The sequence below is a fragment of the Ictidomys tridecemlineatus genome, chromosome 4, assembly GCF_052094955.1.
Source record: "Ictidomys tridecemlineatus isolate mIctTri1 chromosome 4, mIctTri1.hap1, whole genome shotgun sequence".
Classification (NCBI taxonomy): Eukaryota; Metazoa; Chordata; class Mammalia; order Rodentia; family Sciuridae; genus Ictidomys; species Ictidomys tridecemlineatus.
The window spans coordinates 195,341,301-195,359,637 of record NC_135480.1 but is presented as its reverse complement, the minus strand read 5'-3'; the positions used below and the strand labels follow the sequence as shown (position 1 = coordinate 195,359,637).

The 18,337-nt window shown below is 43.4% G+C and overlaps 1 protein-coding gene across 2 annotated transcripts in view; it reads left to right on the top strand.

Moving 5' to 3' along the window:
- Brinp1 (BMP/retinoic acid inducible neural specific 1) overlaps positions 1-13,608 on the top strand; it is a 173,034-nt gene extending 159,426 nt beyond the window's left edge. For both annotated transcript variants that reach the window (XM_021723473.3, XM_078048080.1), the window contains one exon: positions 12,032-13,608. In XM_021723473.3, coding sequence (XP_021579148.1) covers positions 12,032-13,172 — 1,141 coding nt within the window. In that variant the 3' untranslated portion in view covers positions 13,173-13,608. The remainder of the gene's footprint in view (positions 1-12,031) is intronic.
- Positions 13,609-18,337: the final 4,729 nt, after the last annotated feature.

Here is an 18,337-nt window from a genome sequence, read left to right as displayed (position 1 = left end):
TCCAACACCTTCTGCCTAAGCAGCTGTTAATGGCTTTGTGTCCCTGCAGGTAGCTTCCCTGTTGAGAAGTGGCTTGGCTGCTAACCAGCAGTTGCCAAAGTAGCAGCAGGAAGGTGCTCCATTTCCTGGCATAATTGGGAAATAAATTTACCCTATTTGGCTTAGGGACATTCCTAATCTTGAAAAGTAAACGATTCCCAAGACAAATACCTTAAATGTAGGTTATTTTCAAGTTCTACCCTGAAGATCTTATCTGATCCTTGTTATAACCCGTGGAGAGCAAGAACAGAGTTTGGTTTCCCTATTTACAGATGAGAAAACTGACTCACAGAAATCAATAATATGCTTGAGGTTATGAAATAATATCCCGTTTTTTGATGACTTCCTACATAGACATAGTCCTATTGTCAGAATATTTACAATAATATTTGTACTGAATCTTCACTCATCAATTCCTTCCTTCATTCGGTAGATACGTAGTGAGTACCTACTAAGTTTCAGACATTATAGGCTTTATACAAGGGGTAGTGTTAGGGTGGAGAACAAAACAAGAGAGCTTGAAATCTAGCCGACATAAGAAAACTCACTGAGGACTGGTCCTCACTCACACTTTACAATAGCAATCGGTTTTGGAAGGCGAGATGACCAAACACTATGAAATCGTGTGTCATACATGGAAGGGAACCTTAAAGATCATCTTCTCAATTACCATCATGTTATTAAAACAGAGAGGAGAAATGTACTGCCCCGAGTAACTGTATTAGTTTTATACTGTTGTGTAATAAACCACCACACTTTTAGAGTTCAAAACAACAGAAGTTGATTATCCAAGTTCCCATGGGTAGGAGTCTGGCTCTGTTATAGCCAGACCTTCTGCTTATGGCTCACAGGCTGAAATCAAGTTCTTGGCCAGGCTAGGCTCTTCCCTGTATGCTGTAGAGAAGAATGAGTGTCAGGCTTCTGCTGGTATTTAGTAGAATTCAGCTTTGAAGTCGTAGGACTGGCTTAATTTCCTTGCTGTTGGTTGACCAAAATTCATTCTGTGCTGCTAGAGGTCATTCTCCAGTCATTGCATATGGCCCCTCCATCTTCAAAGGAATAAAGAAATAACCTGCCCTTCTCATGCTTCAGACATCTCTGAGTACTTCCGTCAATAACCAGAGATCATTCTCAGCTTCTTAAAGACTCATCTGATTAGATCAGGTTCACCCTAATCTCCGTTCTCTCATTAGATCAATGGCACTGTATAAAAATTACACAACCACTGGAGTGGTATCTTGTCATAACGTCATGCTCTGGGGATTAGATCCTAGGATCCTGGGAAGGGAGAAGGCATTTTAAAATTCTCCCTAGAATCAGAGCATGGCTTGGTCATTATAAAGCAGGAAAGAGAAATCTTGAGTTCTTTTGGGGGTGTAAGGTGCATAGTGTTCTGAATATCTATTGCTCTGTAACAGATTGATCGACATTGAGGGGCTTAAAACACCAATTGCTGTACATGTTCATGATCTATGAGTCAGAAGGTCCTGCTGGGATTGGCTGGGCAGTCCTCTTCCACATGTAGTGGACTGGAGTTACTCACTCACCGGTGTTCAGCTAGCAGCTGGGCTAGGATGGAGGCTCCAGGGAGTCTTTATTGACATGTCAGTGCCTTACAGAGGTGGTCAGAAGGCTGGATGCCCCTGGAGGCTCTCCATCTCTGGGTCTCCACTTGGTCCTCCAACATGGTGGCCATATTGCTAGAAGGAATCCCAGAGCACCAAGGGGGCGTTTTCCAAGGACAGGCTGTAGAAGCTGCTGCTCCCTTCAGGTCTCTGTCCATAAACCATTGGCTTTCTGCTGACTTATTGTATTGGTTAAAGCAATGACACAATTTGTCCAGATTCAAGGAGAAGGTACATAGATTTCCTGTCTCTGTGGGAGAAATATCAAAGCATCTGACACATATAAGCAGGTTTTAATCTGTTTATTTTTCCAGGGTGGCATATTTTAGTACAGAGAAGACCACACTTTTCAGAGATCTTGTAAAGAAATGTTTTGTAATGCAAAGCTGCCCTTTAGAAACTTTGTCAACCAAGATTTTTTTTTTTTTTAGTGGATTTATTTTAAAGTTTAAACCCCTTGCTGGATGCTGCTCCTCGGGTGCATGTTTTGTTGTTTGTGTCATTGTATTGTTGTTGGCTGTTTTTCTTGGAATATGGTGATAGGGGACCATTTCCCATAAGTTACTATCATTTTATTATTTGGAAGGTATATGTATAGTGTAGGTAGTAGAAGAAGAAAGGCAGATATACTTTCAATTACTAAGTATTTCAATTATGGAATTATCCCAAATGTGCATTCTAGAACTGGGGCAGGGTACCACATAAAAAACCCACTGTGCCTGCCGTGAGATGAGCCTGAGCTAAAACTCCATTGATCAGTGACCACCAGCCTTATTCTGACCAGTAGACCACAGTGACATTTTGCATCTTCTGAAATTAGTGTCGGTTCAGAGTCAGCGCGCAGTAATCTTCTGAAAGTGAACTATTTCCTTTCCCCAGTGCACAGTCCCCAGGTTAAAAATTTTAGGTCCCTTTGGAGAAGGCTGAGAGACGGATTAGCAGTGTTCATTCTTGGAAAGGTTCAGGATCCATCCTTAAGGCTAAGATTTTGGTGCCTGGCTTGTGGGTACAACTCCTGTGCCCATCATGGAGGTCACTTAATGTCTCAAGACTCAATTTCCGTGGCATGGACCAGGCCTTGCCTCAGCATCATTCAGCTTTGGGATGTTGATATTATACTACCACAAACCACTCTAAGGCTACTTCCCCCAGAGGTTACTTTGTTAGACCCTGACTGGTGTGTGTGTGTGAGAGAGAGGGGGGAAGAGAGAGAGATTTGGAGGAGGCAGGAGTGGCACAGATCCACGAATAAAGCCAGGCTCTCCCAGGACAGCTGTCAGTCACCAGAGTCAACAAATATCTCCCCGACCATGTGACAGTGAAACTTTAAAGCTAAAAATATCTTCAGCATTTCTTTTCTCTTTATAGTGTATAAAAGAAAACCGTGAAGCCCAACACCGTGGTATCCCAACGGGGTGGAGTGTGGATGAGGGTCAGGGAGCTGAGGGCTGGTGGTAGAGCACAACATGAGGTCTGTTTAAGCCAGCACTGGTGGGGATGAATCCATTCCATCTGTGTCTGTCATTCTGCATTTGTAGCAAGTAGTTGACTCACTTTGACAACCTAAGGCAAGAAAATAAGCATCTCCAATTCCTTTTATTGTTTTTTAGTATTTTTTTTTTAATTTTCCTCAGGCTTGGAAGTAGCTTTCTATTTGGAAGAGAATCTGGTGTCTCAGGGGATTGTATCAGAAATAGAACCAAGTTCTTACAATTTTTGTGGGGAGCTCTTGTTTTTATCCTACTTCAGAGGCACCTCCTGACTCTTTCTCCCACCTCCGTCCGTCCTCTCAATTCATCCAACAACCTCACACTTGTACAAGTTATAGTCTGCTGACATGACAAGTCACTGGTGACCGTCAGGACCACACTTCTCCTGTCTTAGCCTCAGTTTTTCATATGACAATGTGATTCATGATATCCTTTTAACCCAACCCAAGACACAGAAGATCACTGGAGCTAGACAACAAACAAAAGGACTTTAGAAACTTTGAAAGTGGTATAAAATATATCACGTGTTGTTGCCTTAACATTATTCTTATTGTTTTAAAGGATTTGTGTAGTTAAGGGTCTCATGGAAGTATTGCATATTTAGAGAAACAGTCAGTGCATATAGCAAGGTGAATTGTACAAATTGAATCCACATGTGCAAACAGCACCTGGATCAAGGAACAGGGCCTTCTACCAATAGAAAGGAAAGAAGGAAGAAAGGGACCAAGAGCGAGGGAGGGAAGAAGGAAGAAAGGGGCAGGCTCTGCACTGAAGCTCCCCAGTCCTCTTAGCCTAGGGCATAGTCACCTTCTCTCTGAGGGAGTGGCTCTGCTCACTGCTGCATCCACTCTAGGTCAATTTTGCCTTTTAAAAATGCAGCATGGACACTTTGTGTCTGGCTCTTTCGCCTCTTCACTCCTCAGTGCTGTCCCTCCATGTTGTGTCAAGGAGCTGTGGCCCACTCCTCCTCCAGGGTACCCCGTAGGATGTGTAGACCCTATTCTGCTGATGGCCATTTCCCTAGTGTCCAGCTTGGAGACTCTCCCAGTACTGCTTCAATTGAACTCATGTCTCTTGGCAGCCTTAGGTACCCATTGTGCTGGGTACTACTATAGGAGGAATTGCTGAGACATAGAATATCTACATACTCAACTTCCTTGATGCCTTAGTAGATACTTGCAGTTTCCCAAAATTGCTGAACCAAGTAGCATAATCGAGTTCTGTTTGCTCCACATCTTGGCCAATATTTGGCATTTTCCATCATCTTTATTTTATCTTTTAATTTTGTTTTAGCCATCCTGATGCAACGATATCTCATTTCACTTTTATTATGCATTGTCCTGATGATGAATGAAGTTGGGTTTCATGTGCTTATTGGCCTGTTGAATATCCATTTTTATTATGATGTGACTGCTCCTACCATTTGCTTATGTTCCCTTTATGCTAATGACTTTCTTACTGATTTGTAGAACTTTATGTAATGTCTTATTCTGTTTCAATGGCTAAAACCAAAGGCTTTAGGCTGGGTGTCTTATAAGCAACAGATTTTTTTTTTCTTGCTGTTCTGGAAGCTCAAAAGTCCAAGAATGAGGCGTTGACAAATTTGGTGTTTGGCAAAGGATTTTGGATTCTTTAGCCAAATCCTCAAGGACAAGAAGAGATGAGGAATCCACCCTATGATCTAATGATCTCCCCAGGGCAACACATCCTAACACCATCACCCTGGGGATTAGGGTTTCAACCTCTGAATTTGGGGACCACAGTCTGACCACAGCATATAATATGGATCCAGTCTTTCATTGGTTAGAGATATTGCAAATATACTCTCTCATTGAAAATTAGCTTCTTCCTCTGTGATAAGTGACTTAAAGAACTTTTTCCCTACTCTGACATCATGCATAGATTTCCCCTGTGTTTTCTTCTGAGTTCTCTGGTGGTTATTATTGTTTCACATACATCTACAATCCATCTGTTTTGGTTCTGGTGTACAGAAGAGGTTAAGTATAAAAATTCTTTCTGTTTAACATTGATATTTAACTGATCTAGTGGCATTTGTTGAGTTCTCCCTCCCTTGTACTTTTACACCTATAATAACTGATTTCAAGGGGACCATTTGCCCTGTAAGCTCCAGAGGAGCACAGTAGATTGTTTTCATGAGAGACAGTATGCACCTACTGTATGTCAGAAGCTCTATATATCATATCTTACCTGAGCCTGGAATAGCCTTGAATGGGGTGAGTTATCATTCAATTCTGTAGTTGAAACAACAGAAGCTTGGAAAAGACAAGCAATTAGTTCAAGGTTAAATAATAAGTAACAGAGCTCAGATTCAAGACATTTTTGTTTTTCCCCCTGACTCCAAAGCCTACATCTAGCACTTTCTTGTGCAAGCATCACGGAGATAGCCTTCATTAGAACTATGGAGAATGAACAGCCAGGGAGACTAGGATGTTATGCTATAATCAACTTGGCTGTTCTAGTTACCAACAGGAATATTTTTACCTGAGTCATTGATAAAACATGGCTGCTCCTTGCCTTCTGTGATGATGATGGCTCATGGTCAGTCAGAGCTTCCTTGCACTGGAGACCTCCCAGGAGTTCTGCAGATTCAACTCTGCTCCTTAACACAAGGTGCAAAGTAGGTTATTACCTTCCTCATTTGATGGATGAGAGAAATAAGTCAAAGAGGACAGAGGAGTTATTCAAGGTCAGATAGCAAGGTCAAATAGCCAAGGTTAAACAATGCTAGAGCAAGGCCCTGCACTTACTTACTCCCACATCCTGGAAACCCCTCCTTTCTTTGGGATCCTTTTGTTTGGAATCTTTCCTGGTCCAGCCAGTAGCCCTGGAAGGTTGAACAAGCTCTCCACCTGGGAGCACCCGGCTGCTTCCAGTACTACCCTCATCCCAAAGCAAAGCACTGCATTTGAATATGCAGCTGATGTCGCCTGTCACCTCCTTCCAGACACAGAACTGTGTAATTGCAAAAATCGTTTCATAATCCTCCCCAATTAAGCTCCTGACAACCTAATTTTAAAGACCCCACTGGATTTTCACGTGGCTGCTCTCCTCCTTCCTCTCTTCACCCCTGCCCTCCACGAGGAAGACCTCTTGCCTTCTCTCTAGAGCTCCAAACCAGAAAATATCCTCAGCGGGGCAAGAGCCCATGATACCTCATTTTGTTCTTTTCTTCCTAGTGGTTCTGAGCCACTTGATGAGGCTCCGATAGCATGTGAAGAACTGGGGGAAGTAGGGGACATGGGTTATTAAGGCAATGATAGAAATTCTGATAGGCAAATGACTAAAAGCTAGCTGTCTATCAGGGAAAGTGATGAAGAGACTGGGTCTGATGGCCAGTTATAATTCACACTAGCACATCCATAAACCACCTTCCAGCTAAGCCCCAAGCACCATGGCACCATTGACGTATTCATCCTGTAGGAGCACCATTCCTTACACACACACACACACACACACACACACACACACACACACACACACACCACCCTCAGCTCAACAAAAGAACAAAGCAGCCTCAGAAACCTAAACACAACGCTTCGTCTCCCCAGTTTCGTCTCTGGTCTCCATAGTGGATCCACACAGAATCACTCAGACCCCATTACAATGTCAGGGAAACGCCAAGGCGGGAGTGCAGGGCTTAAATAAAAGAATAATTCAGAACTCCAATTTCATTTTTTTTTTCATTTCCTCTCCACTTTTAAAAAAACACACTCCTGTGAGGCAAATAAGAGTTATGGATTAGAGTTTTCTATTTTAGCCTAGAACCGGCTCCCCCTTCCTTGGCACACTATTTGTATGATCTTCCCTAAAATGCCAGAGGCCAGGCACTGCCTTCCCATCTTAGGCAAAACCTCCAATTAAAATCAGCAGGGAGGTTGCTTGAATTAGGAATCCTAGCCAGGGCTCCCCAGCCCGATGGTTCTGAAAGGGAGATGTGAGCCTTTGAAAGCACTGATGGGAAGCCCTGGGTGGCAGAGCCTCTGTCCTCCAAATGACGAGCTACCTCATGGGGAGACCTGTCATGTTGCCAGAAAACCCTGGCTGAGGTAAAGACAGAGCCAGCAGGGGAGTCGCAGAGGTGTCTCCGTGGCCCCAAGCCTAGTGGATCTTCCAATCTAGGGTTTTGAGAATCAGGAACAAATTGCAGGGTAACTGAAAGAGCATTGGTTGGATTTGGATCCAGAAGTGCTCAACTCTGGTCTGCCGTGTCTATGCTGTGTGACCATGGGTGAATCACAATCCCTTTCTGACCTTCAATCCCTCCATCAGTGGAATGGAAGTCACAAGAGAGACCTATCTCATGGGGTGATGTAAAGAGGTGACAGCCATGAGGTAGAAAGCCCTTGAGAAACACTGTTCTCTCATCTCACAGTCAGAACATGAAGGAGATGGGCCGAGCATTTGCAAACCTTCTTGAAAGTTCTCTGCTTCTGTGATCCAAGCTGCTCCATTTGGAGCCTCCATGGGTGCTTATCAATCAAGCGTCAGGGAGTTTCCAGTTTAGAAATGAAAACCGCAGCTTCCTGCCCTACCCTCCTTCCCCTAGCCCACTTCTTCTCTCTGCTGGCCCCTCACCAGAATGAACTGGAATCTCATCCAACCGAGAGAGATGCTGATTGGAATGAATTGGAGTTCAGCTCTGGATGCAAATGGAAGATACTGGGGATCCCTAGGGACCAAGAAAAGCGTTTTAAAACCTGGTCCTTGTTGCCTCGCACTGACTGTCAGTTTTGTAAGACCCTCCCCTCCGGAGCTGGCCTATTAAGCCGCTTCTCTGTTGCCAGGGTTGAGGCAGACTGTCACCAGCTAACCTGGGAAATGATATTTATAGATCACAGTCCCTCCTACCCCGGGTCCCCAGCCTCTCCCTGTGCACTTGTCGGTGAGCCCCAATTATCTGTGAATGGAGGAGAGGGACCCTGGCAGGTCCAGAGGAAGCAAGGAATGTGATAATAGGCCCTTCACAAGCTCAAACTTTCTGTGTTTTTCCATTATCTCAATTCATCTCTCTTCGGGTGGCTTGCTTCCCCCTTGTCTGGCTTATTGTAATAATTTCACATGGTGGTTCACAGCAGAAAGTGCATCCATGCCAGAGGTAGGGTCTGGGGCTTGAATGTGGAGTGACTGCGTGATGATAGACAAGTTATCTCATGTCCCAAGAACTCTTTTATCTTTATCTGCAACACTGAGACAGGTACACATGTTGCTCAGGGGACGGGGGTACAAAGAGCCTCCAGCACTCTGCCTGTTGTACAGTGAGTGCTCAATAGCTGTAAGCCACAGACTCCCTCAGCTGGACCAGGGTGCCACCTGCAGTTGAGCCTTGCAGAGTTGTGACTCAGTGGTTATCATTCAGAGCACTGCCTGGAGATGGAGAAGGTATAGGGGATTGTTCACATTGATGCCAATTTCACATTACTGGAGTTTTCTTGTGTTAAAAACAAATACACCAAAAAAAAAGAAATGAGCTTTTTTTTTCTGGATATAATCTCAAGATGAAATATTGAAAAGCAAAGAAGTGCTCACTGACCTTGAGAGTTAGGGCTTCCTGGTAACCTTGGTCCCTGTCTGATCCGGGACAGGGATGAACCACTAGCCCACTCCCAGGTGGCCCATCCAATGTCCACACTCACTGAGTCTGTGAGTTCTGACCAGCAAATCTCAGCAGAGTGTTTCTGTTTCTGTCACTGCCTACTCTTATTGAATCCCTTCACCTGCTGCCCTTCCAGTGGCTCTGTGTAGCCCCTTCTGCTCATCGGCTCCATCTGCTCCCTGTCACTCTGTCCCCAAGTCCTTTCCCCTTCTCTTACCACCCTTCCCCAGGCCCCACCTTTTTCCTTCGTCTTTCCTGCAGCCTTGCGCGCTCCGGGCTCCCCCTGAACACCACCTCCTTTCCAAGCCCTCGAGCTGTATCATTAATGCCTTCTTTGATGCAGCCCACAACCTCATGATTATTCTGAGGTCAGGAGATGCAGGTGCTGCGCAGCTCGCTGAGGCCTCTCAGAGGGCCTCTGTCCGCCACCCCTCCTGCTCGACAGGCCTGGAATCCTAATGGGCCACTGGCCCCACTGCTCCCTGCAGCATCACCAGGAACTTTCATCTTCGTCGGTCCCCCCTCCCGAGGATTCTGAGAGCGTAGCCACAATGAAGCATTGATTCAAGGAGTGGGGGGCTGCGGCCCCGACAAAGGGTCCCAATGATGAGACACGGGAAAGGGGGCGCTCTACGGGGTTATAGAATGCCTTGCAGATGGGGACAGAGGAGCTCTAAATGGGGTACTGTCCTGTCACTTGGAGAGGGAGTGACAGGAGCAAGTGTGGGCCATTTGAAAGGGGCATTTTGAAATGACGCTCTTGTCAGATGGAATCACGCAATCAGAGCCGCGTGGAGGGCCCCTGCAGCTCACAAAAATATCAGATGACTCATACCCCAATATTCAGTCAATGTTCTGGTTTGGGAGGTGAGAGCCACACAGCTCATTATTATTCCAGCTCCGTGTTCCTGAAGGCTGGGCCTGCTGCTGTTCTCCAGGCTGTAATAGGATTGGTCTCACGAAGCAGAGACCAGGGAGGCCTGGAGCTGTGTGGGCGGATGGTATGGAAAACTGATCCTGCAGTCCTGGGGGGGAGAGACAGGGAAATTTGTTTTTCTTTTTCTTTTTTTTAATTGTTAAGTGAAAAATATTAATAAGCTTTGTTCATTCATTCAGCAAAATTCATTTGTTCAGCAAAGGTTTATAGAGCTAGGCTCTGGGCTGGGTGCTGGGGAAGCAGAGGCCCCTCTTCTGAAGCCTAAGAGCCTGAAGGGAAACTGACGAGGAGAAAGGGTCGGGTCCCAAGGCCACGTATGGGGTGCTGTAGGGTGGTCTTGTTGCCAAGGGCAGGAAGGGTTCTATGAATTTAAAAGGCAGAGTGTTTCCAAAAGCTAATTATTCCTCCATTTTCTCTCAGCTGATAAGCCACTTATTTGAAGCAAAGCATGCCAGGAAGACATTTCAACAGTATCCATTTTCAAATGGATATTACAAAATGGCTTCCCTCAAACCCGGGAGAGATAGCGGCATCCTTGAGAGTGTCTCAATGCCTTCAAAGGAAACGCTTATTCTCTGGGATAAGAGTACTTTCTATTACTACCTTTTCCATAATTGCTCAATGCCAGGCTTTTCTAAGCTCTTTAAATATATTATCTCACTGTCCCCTCACCAGCCACATGAGATGGGCTTTATTATCCCCGCTGTAGAGATGGATACTGAGGCCTAAAGAGATGAAGTGACTTGCTCCCAGCTCCATAGCTGAGCCTAAACTCAGTTCTGCTTGGGTCCATAGCCATGCTTTTTGGCTCCTGGTACTCATGCTTTGGTCACTGTGGATCCTCAGTGCAGAGGACAGCACACGTGGTCTGCTAACACTTCCCCCCAAGGGCCCAGCGAGGTAAATTCGGCTCCTGTGTCCAGCTTCCTAAAATGATGACCCTGAACCACAGGCGCCACCACCGTCACCATCCACATCACCACCATGCGTGGGACCTTAAGAAAGGTCTTCTTGACCCTTGATTGACTGGTACTGCCAAAAGCAACAAGGAGGAGCCAAGAGCTGCCTGTACTCATCACATGAGTTGGAATGCATCACTTTCGGTCTGAGTTTCTGTTGCCATGTCTATAAAACAAACCTGACAGTCCCTTTGCAGGAATAATAAGAGCTAAATTGTATCAGGCTCTTAATACCTACCAAGTTTGGAGCTAAGCCTTGGTATAAACAATTTATGTAATCCTTACCACAGCCCCATGCTGTGATTGGAGGGCGAGGGGCACTGCCCAGCATTCCTCAGCTGATGTGGAAGAGCAGGGTTTTAGGAAATCTCTCAATGGCCTCCAGCCTTAGGCTGCTTTGGGGGTGTTGTTGTGAGACTCAAATGAGAAGATCGAAGTGACTGCATCCCATGCAGAGTAAAAAGTGCTAGACACATGTGAGGAATGATTTGAGGCATGGAAGACAGCCAAGAGGTGACTTGCACAAAAATGAGGAAAGACGACAGGCCTCCAGGCTGACTGCTTTGTGTATTTGTACCCGTTCTCCTGTTGCTTCTCATCTGAGCATATACCCATCTTCATTGGAATCGGGGTATCGATTCTGGCATCATTCATAGTGCTGAGGGGCGGATGGGCCTAGAGATGCATGTGACATTGGAATGCCACTGAACTGAGAATTCGGAGCTCTGGGGAAATGGCTGAAATAACGGCTTTCTTGCATGTTTTGAGAAAACCACTGTGAGAATCATGCAAGTTCATCAGGATGGGGGCACCATATGATTTCAAGAATATGACAAAGTATAATTTGTTTTTTGTTGAAGTTGTTGAATGTTATATAACCCTCTTGGATCACTGTGTGAAAGGGGTTGAATCATCTGATATGGATTAAAAGAAATAATCCCTAAGGTCCTTTCCATGACTCTTATTTTTTTATTTATTATTATGATTTTTTTTTTTTACAATTTCTTGTCATCCATTTAGAGTACTTGTGTTTAGATACTATAATTTACTAAATAATACTTCCTTGGGGCTATTGGGTTGGAATCATAAAGCTGAGGGGAATTCCCCCAAATTTACTCCACCTCCTGTTTACAGATGAAGACATTGCATATCGTTAGAACAGTAAGGTGTGATGTCATAGAGCTGGTTTGTGGCATTGGAGCCACCATGTAGTCATTGCAACTTACATTCAATGTTTTTCCAGTTATAGCTTCTCCCCCGAGTCTAGTCACTCTTTGGGAGGCTCCAATTTCTGTTATCATTTGTACAGAGCAACTCAGACCCCCGCCAAGTGGGTAATGTTCTCCATTTTTCCTTTATTCCCCCAGGACAATTCAGCAGTGGCTTGCAAGGGTCCAGTCTCTTCTCTACTGCAACGAGAACGGGTTTTGGGGAACCTTTCTGGAGAGCCAGAGGAGTTGTGTGTGCCACGGTAGCACCACACTTTGCCAGCGCCCCATCCCCTGCATCATAGGAGGGAACAACAGCTGCGCCATGTGCAGCCTGGCCAACATCTCCCTCTGTGGCTCCTGCAACAAAGGCTACAAGCTGTACCGAGGCCGCTGCGAACCACAGAACGTGGACTCTGAGCGGAGCGAGCAGTTCATCAGCTTCGAGACCGACCTGGACTTCCAGGACCTGGAGCTGAAGTACCTGCTGCAGAAGATGGACTCGCGCCTCTACGTCCACACCACCTTCATCAGCAACGAGATCCGCCTGGACACCTTCTTCGACCCTCGGTGGCGCAAGCGCATGTCCCTCACTCTCAAGAGCAACAAGAACCGAATGGACTTCATACACATGGTGATCGGCATGTCCATGCGCATCTGCCAGATGCGCAACAGCAGCCTGGACCCCATGTTCTTTGTCTATGTCAATCCCTTCAGCGGGAGCCACTCGGAGGGCTGGAACATGCCCTTTGGGGAATTCGGCTACCCCCGTTGGGAGAAGATCCGTCTCCAAAACAGCCAATGCTACAACTGGACTCTCCTGCTGGGCAATCGGTGGAAAACGTTTTTTGAGACGGTCCACATCTACCTACGTAGTCGGACTCGGCTACCCACCCTGCTGCGGAATGAGACTGGCCAGGGCCCCGTGGACCTGTCTGATCCCTCCAAGAGGCAGTTCTACATCAAGATCTCGGATGTGCAGGTGTTCGGGTACAGCCTGAGGTTCAACGCCGACCTCCTGCGCAGCGCAGTGCAGCAGGTTAATCAGTCCTACACACAGGGCGGCCAGTTCTACTCCTCCTCGTCCGTGATGCTCCTCTTGTTGGATATTCGGGACCGAATTAATCGCCTGGCCCCTCCGGTGGCCCCGGGGAAACCCCAGCTGGACCTGTTCTCCTGTATGCTGAAACACCGCCTGAAACTGACCAACAGCGAGATCATCAGGGTGAACCACGCACTGGACCTCTACAACACTGAGATCCTCAAACAGTCGGACCAGATGACAGCCAAACTCTGCTAACGCGGGACCCCGGGCCATGGACTGTCCCTTTTGTTGTACAAAACACAACAGAACAAAGCAAAGCTAAACAAAACACAAAAATTTGTAAAATGTAATTAATGTTCAAAGAAAAAGGAGGAAAAATCTTCATTTGTTGGAAAACTAAAACGTTCTAGCAACTGTATAAAAACCGTCGGGCATGTTTGTTACTTCTATACTCTGTCATGAAGAAGGGTCTCAGCCTTTGGTGGAGCTTTGAGGGAGTAGCTCGGTAGGCCTCAGGTGCTGTCTGGAGCGGGGAGAGGGAGAGCTTATGCAATGAATTGTAAAGATCTCTGCTGTGCAGGTGCTAAGATTAAACACTAAAGAGAGAGATATATGTAATGTACAACTGACACTGCCATTTTTCCTTGTGGGAGGAAATGGACATAGATAAAGAAGATATTTCTTCGGTTAAGATTTCTTCCCTCTTTATGCTTAATTCCTTGTGGTTTTTTTTTCTTTGACTCATTCTCAAACAGGGGTGAGGGGATGCAATGACACTACTATCTTACTCATATGGCTTCTTTTCTTATCAATAAATGGAAACTGATGGAAATTGGCCAGCAGGTGGGCTTGGGAGGAGACACATTCACATAAACACAGGGTAACCTCAGATATTAGTGCAGGAAACTTTTTAGTTTGGAAAATAGGATCCGAGAGGCATGGCATACTCATTTTAACACCCACAATAACTGCCTGAATTGAGTTTGAATCCTGCTTTCTGGTGCCCTTAAATGTGCAGCTTCTTCCAAAACACACTGACCGCTTTTGTGTTTTCCCCTTCAACAAAGTTTCCAAGGGATGAAATGTTGTTCTATCTCATAGTCATTCTGTGCACGTGAAGAAGTTCCTCCTGCTACTTTCACCAAAAAGAAATAGTGTAGTGTCAGATTTCCTACAAATGCTTTCCATATTAAAGTCTTAATCTGAATAAAATCAAGGCCATAATTTAAAAAATAATAATGTAAGTTTTAACGTTGCCTTGGTTTACCATTGTTCGGCCACACAAGCTTCCTCAAGTATCTAAAATAATTTCATTTCATTAACACTTAATACACATGGATATGTACCCACACCTACCTGGCCATCTACACAACAGCATAAACACTGCCACTTCTCTGGCATCTGTGAAAAGTGAGTAGCTATGTGAATAATTTGAGTTGAACAGAAATGACTACAAGAAGAAAGCTCATCTCAAAGCACTTTTGTAGAGGATTTGGGTAGACACTGCTTCTTAGTCTCTAGGGTTCGCCATTCATCCTTTTGCTAGAGGTTGCTCATAAGAGGTACATCCCAACCATCTGGATCCTTATTTCTGCATTGGCAGCAAACTCCAGAATCACAAAAATTTAGAGTTGGAAGAGAAAATAGGATTACTTTGGTTTAAGCTTCTGCCCAGTGCAAATTTCTTCTTCATTGCTGTTGGGAAGTCACCACTGTTCCCTGATTGGACCATTGAGGGGACAGGAAACTAATTAGTCCTCTTTTCCATTTTCCTTAAATTCTTCTTTTGCAGAAGGGAAGTAATAACCCTCATTCCAGCTTATATTATAAAACAAAGCTAGCAATTAGAATTTCTTTCCATACATTGACCATCTTGCATACCTCCGGTTATGGAGGGTATATTTCTCTCCCATATTAATGCTATACTAGATAAAATTCAGAGACTTGTCTTTGAAGTCTCTTGAGTTTGTGATAGTATAATGGAAAGAGAACACCATCCCTCATGTAATTTATATTAAAGTGAAAATGGAGGACTTCAATGCATAAGAGGTAAAGTATTATCCAGTTTAAGTAGGGGTAGATTTTTTTTCCCTAGAATGCTAAATCCCAACTTTAATGTTCTCATTTTTAGTATGAATTAGCATACATTTTATGCCATCTTTAACAATTAGTGTGCACTTCACACCTACATAAATTTTGGACTTTGGCTTTTAAGAGGGTTCAGTGTTCATTTAGTGTGGAAATCCTTTGCCAGAGATCACATCACAGTTTATCTATCAAGCACAAGATTTTGCAAATGGCCAGTAAATCATCAAACATTTCTAATAGGTGGTGTGATAACACCAAAGGTATAAATATTTGTAAGTAAATAGTACATGCCTTGTGCTACTTAAAAATAATGAAACACACACACACACACACACAAACCTATTACAAAGAACAATACTGAGAAAATACTCTAAGACCAGCTATCATGGAGTCAGGCACAGAGAGAGGCATGAGAATAGCTTTACAGAAGGGATATGTTTCTGAGAGTTGAGAAATTATTAGGAGTTGGACCAAAAGACAGGAATGGAATGACCAAAGAAGCCAAGAATGCAAAATCACAAATGTATTAATAGGCCATTAAGGGCATGGGTCCTAATAATACTTTTTAAAAGTATCATTTTAAGTAGTAAACCTACCAAGTGGAATGAGGATTGTGATTTGATAAAAGAATATAAGGCCATCATCCATAACCATTATGACCTGAAGAATGAATTTCAGACTGTTCTGCAGTTGCCCACCCACCCTTTCCTCCTTCATCCCCACCTTCCATGCACATCCCTGGATTCCTAATGTAACAACTCTTGTATTTGCTCAATACTTTACAGATAGACACACAATCTCCAACTGCACTTACTTCCTAAGCCTCATCATAATTTAATTAGGACTTTCAATCTGAGTTCTTCACCAGACTTCACCAACTGAATGTTTTGGGAAAAGCCTTTGCTCTTCACCTTGAAAGCATTAACTCAATCCTTTCATGTGAGAGAATACAGCCATGTCTAATGATTGGAAAGGGCATAAAAATAGAGAGAATTTCAAGGAGAAACATTCAGACATCAGAAATTTATTATTGGGTGAGAGAAAGTACTTTGCTATGAAGGGCCACAAAGTTCTGTAGATTTCCAAATGCTTCTTTTTTGGCCCTGTGAACTAACAAGGTTACTCTCTACCTGGGAGGAAGAGAAACCTGGAGGCTTCAAGTGAGATTTTAATTCAATTAGTGTCTTACCAATTGGATGCAGCACCAAGGACCTGCAGTCTCTGATTAATATGCTGATGCTAAGACACAAGAGTGAACAGAATGCCCATTTGGATAAGGCCTGGCAGCAAAGCATGCCATTGCCATGGAAACCACAGAAAGCCATTAATTAGCTATCAAGTAAAATCATTGGAAAATTCTGGACCCTGATATATCTGCCCCTATTAAAGAGAAGGGCAAGGAGAGGGTCACACTAACAGTAAGGCTCCTTTTGGCAGTTAAAATCATAGTCACAAGAGACTACATCTTGCTAAGAGGAGAAAAGATTGGCATATAAAACAAATGGACACAATAAAAATGAAGCTTTGAGATTATTCAAGTCCAAGAATATAATTTGGAATGTGCGATACTTGTTGGGGTGTCTATATTGATAAAATTATCTCCATGGAAAACATTTTTATCCTATTATCTGTTCTTTGGAATGTAAGTGATAATAATAAGAATCCACTAGATGGTGATAAATGATCAGGGGAAGAGATCACACCACCAAAGGGCGAGGCATGATTAACCCCTAATATAATAGATGCAGATCGCACAACTTTCAAGTTAATAGAGGAAAAATTAAAAATTGAGAAGAAAGCAGAAAATAAAAAATTAAAATAACTGAACATATATAAACAGACACAATAACAAAACTTACTACACAGAAAAATCACAATAAATGTAACTGGATAAAACTGATCAGTAAAAAAAACCAGGTTGTCAGATAGTAAATTTCAAATTACAAAACATGGTGAAAATAAAACATGCCGGACATAATAAATAGAAAGAAAGCCAATGTAACACAGTTAATGACAGTTAACATAGATTTTATGGCCACATACATGATTAAGGTTAAAAATGGTCCATTTATCAGGAGGAATGAACAGAAAATCAGATACATAGAAATGAAGATTCTTAGGGCTAAAGGGGTCCATAAAGATGTTTAAGACTTCAGCTTTCAGAGATTAAGGACTTATATTCAAAGTCATTCTACAAGCTTTGCACACTGACTATAAAGTTTAGCTCCCTTTTCACCATCTTAGAATGAAAGGTTGTGTAGCTCAGTCGCCATAGCTACACAAGAATCAGCCCCTGACTTTTCACCTAATGTGTTATCAAACTTACATGCACAAAACATAATTCTATCTCTGTCTCTCTGTCTCTTTCTCTCTGGCTTTTCCTCTCTTCATTTCTTTTTCTTGTAATCAAAATCATATACACGGAATTTTTCCATTGAGGATCAGCCAAATCCTTGGATGTATAATGACCTCAGGTTAAGTGAAGGTCACAATCCTCCTGGAACCTGCATACTATCAGTAGCTCTGGTCTTGCCAATACAAAATTCCTAGAAGGCAGAGATTGCCTGAGTGAAGTTTTCGATCTCTATTCTTTCTCTTTCCAAACTACGCTAAGGGCCTATAGTTACAAACATAAGGTCATTCTTTGTTTTTCAGCATCTCATCTGTCAACATTGAGTCAAGGCATATGGTGCATTCTCTGACCATCTTGGCTTGAAATTCTCCTTTCCTTCCAACCAACTCAGAAACCAAGAATAATACAAGGGATGGAATGGAATAGATCTGAATCATGGACCAGCAAGTGCCTCATGTTTATTACATGAATTTATATAATTTGGGGGAGGAATTACAGGTCTCTTTACTTTTACTTAATTTACAGGGAGTTACATATCTCTTCAAGAAATGTAAAAACTCTGGGATTTTTCCTAGTAAAAATGTGCCCTTGCATACATTTTGAGCACTATTTCACAGACCTCTTAATAATATATCTTGAACATTCTGAAATGCTACACACCTTAGGTCAGCATCTCCAATCCAGTCTCAACCATACATACAGTTCCCTTTTAACCATCTCAAGTAGAATTGTGCTAGGATCACATATCAAGTTCATGTAGCCATTTGTACGGCACCATCCTGTCCTCAAGCAGTCTTAATATAAAGATAAATCTCTTGATAGGAATAGTAGTGGTGCTCACTTTAATAAATCTCAACATATGCTAGATCTAAATTTGTTGAGAAGGTATGTTTTTTTATAAGTATCAACTAACAGATGCTTCAAAATTAAAACATAACAAGCTAGTTTAGAGGATGAAGAGCAATGCACGGGTAAGTGT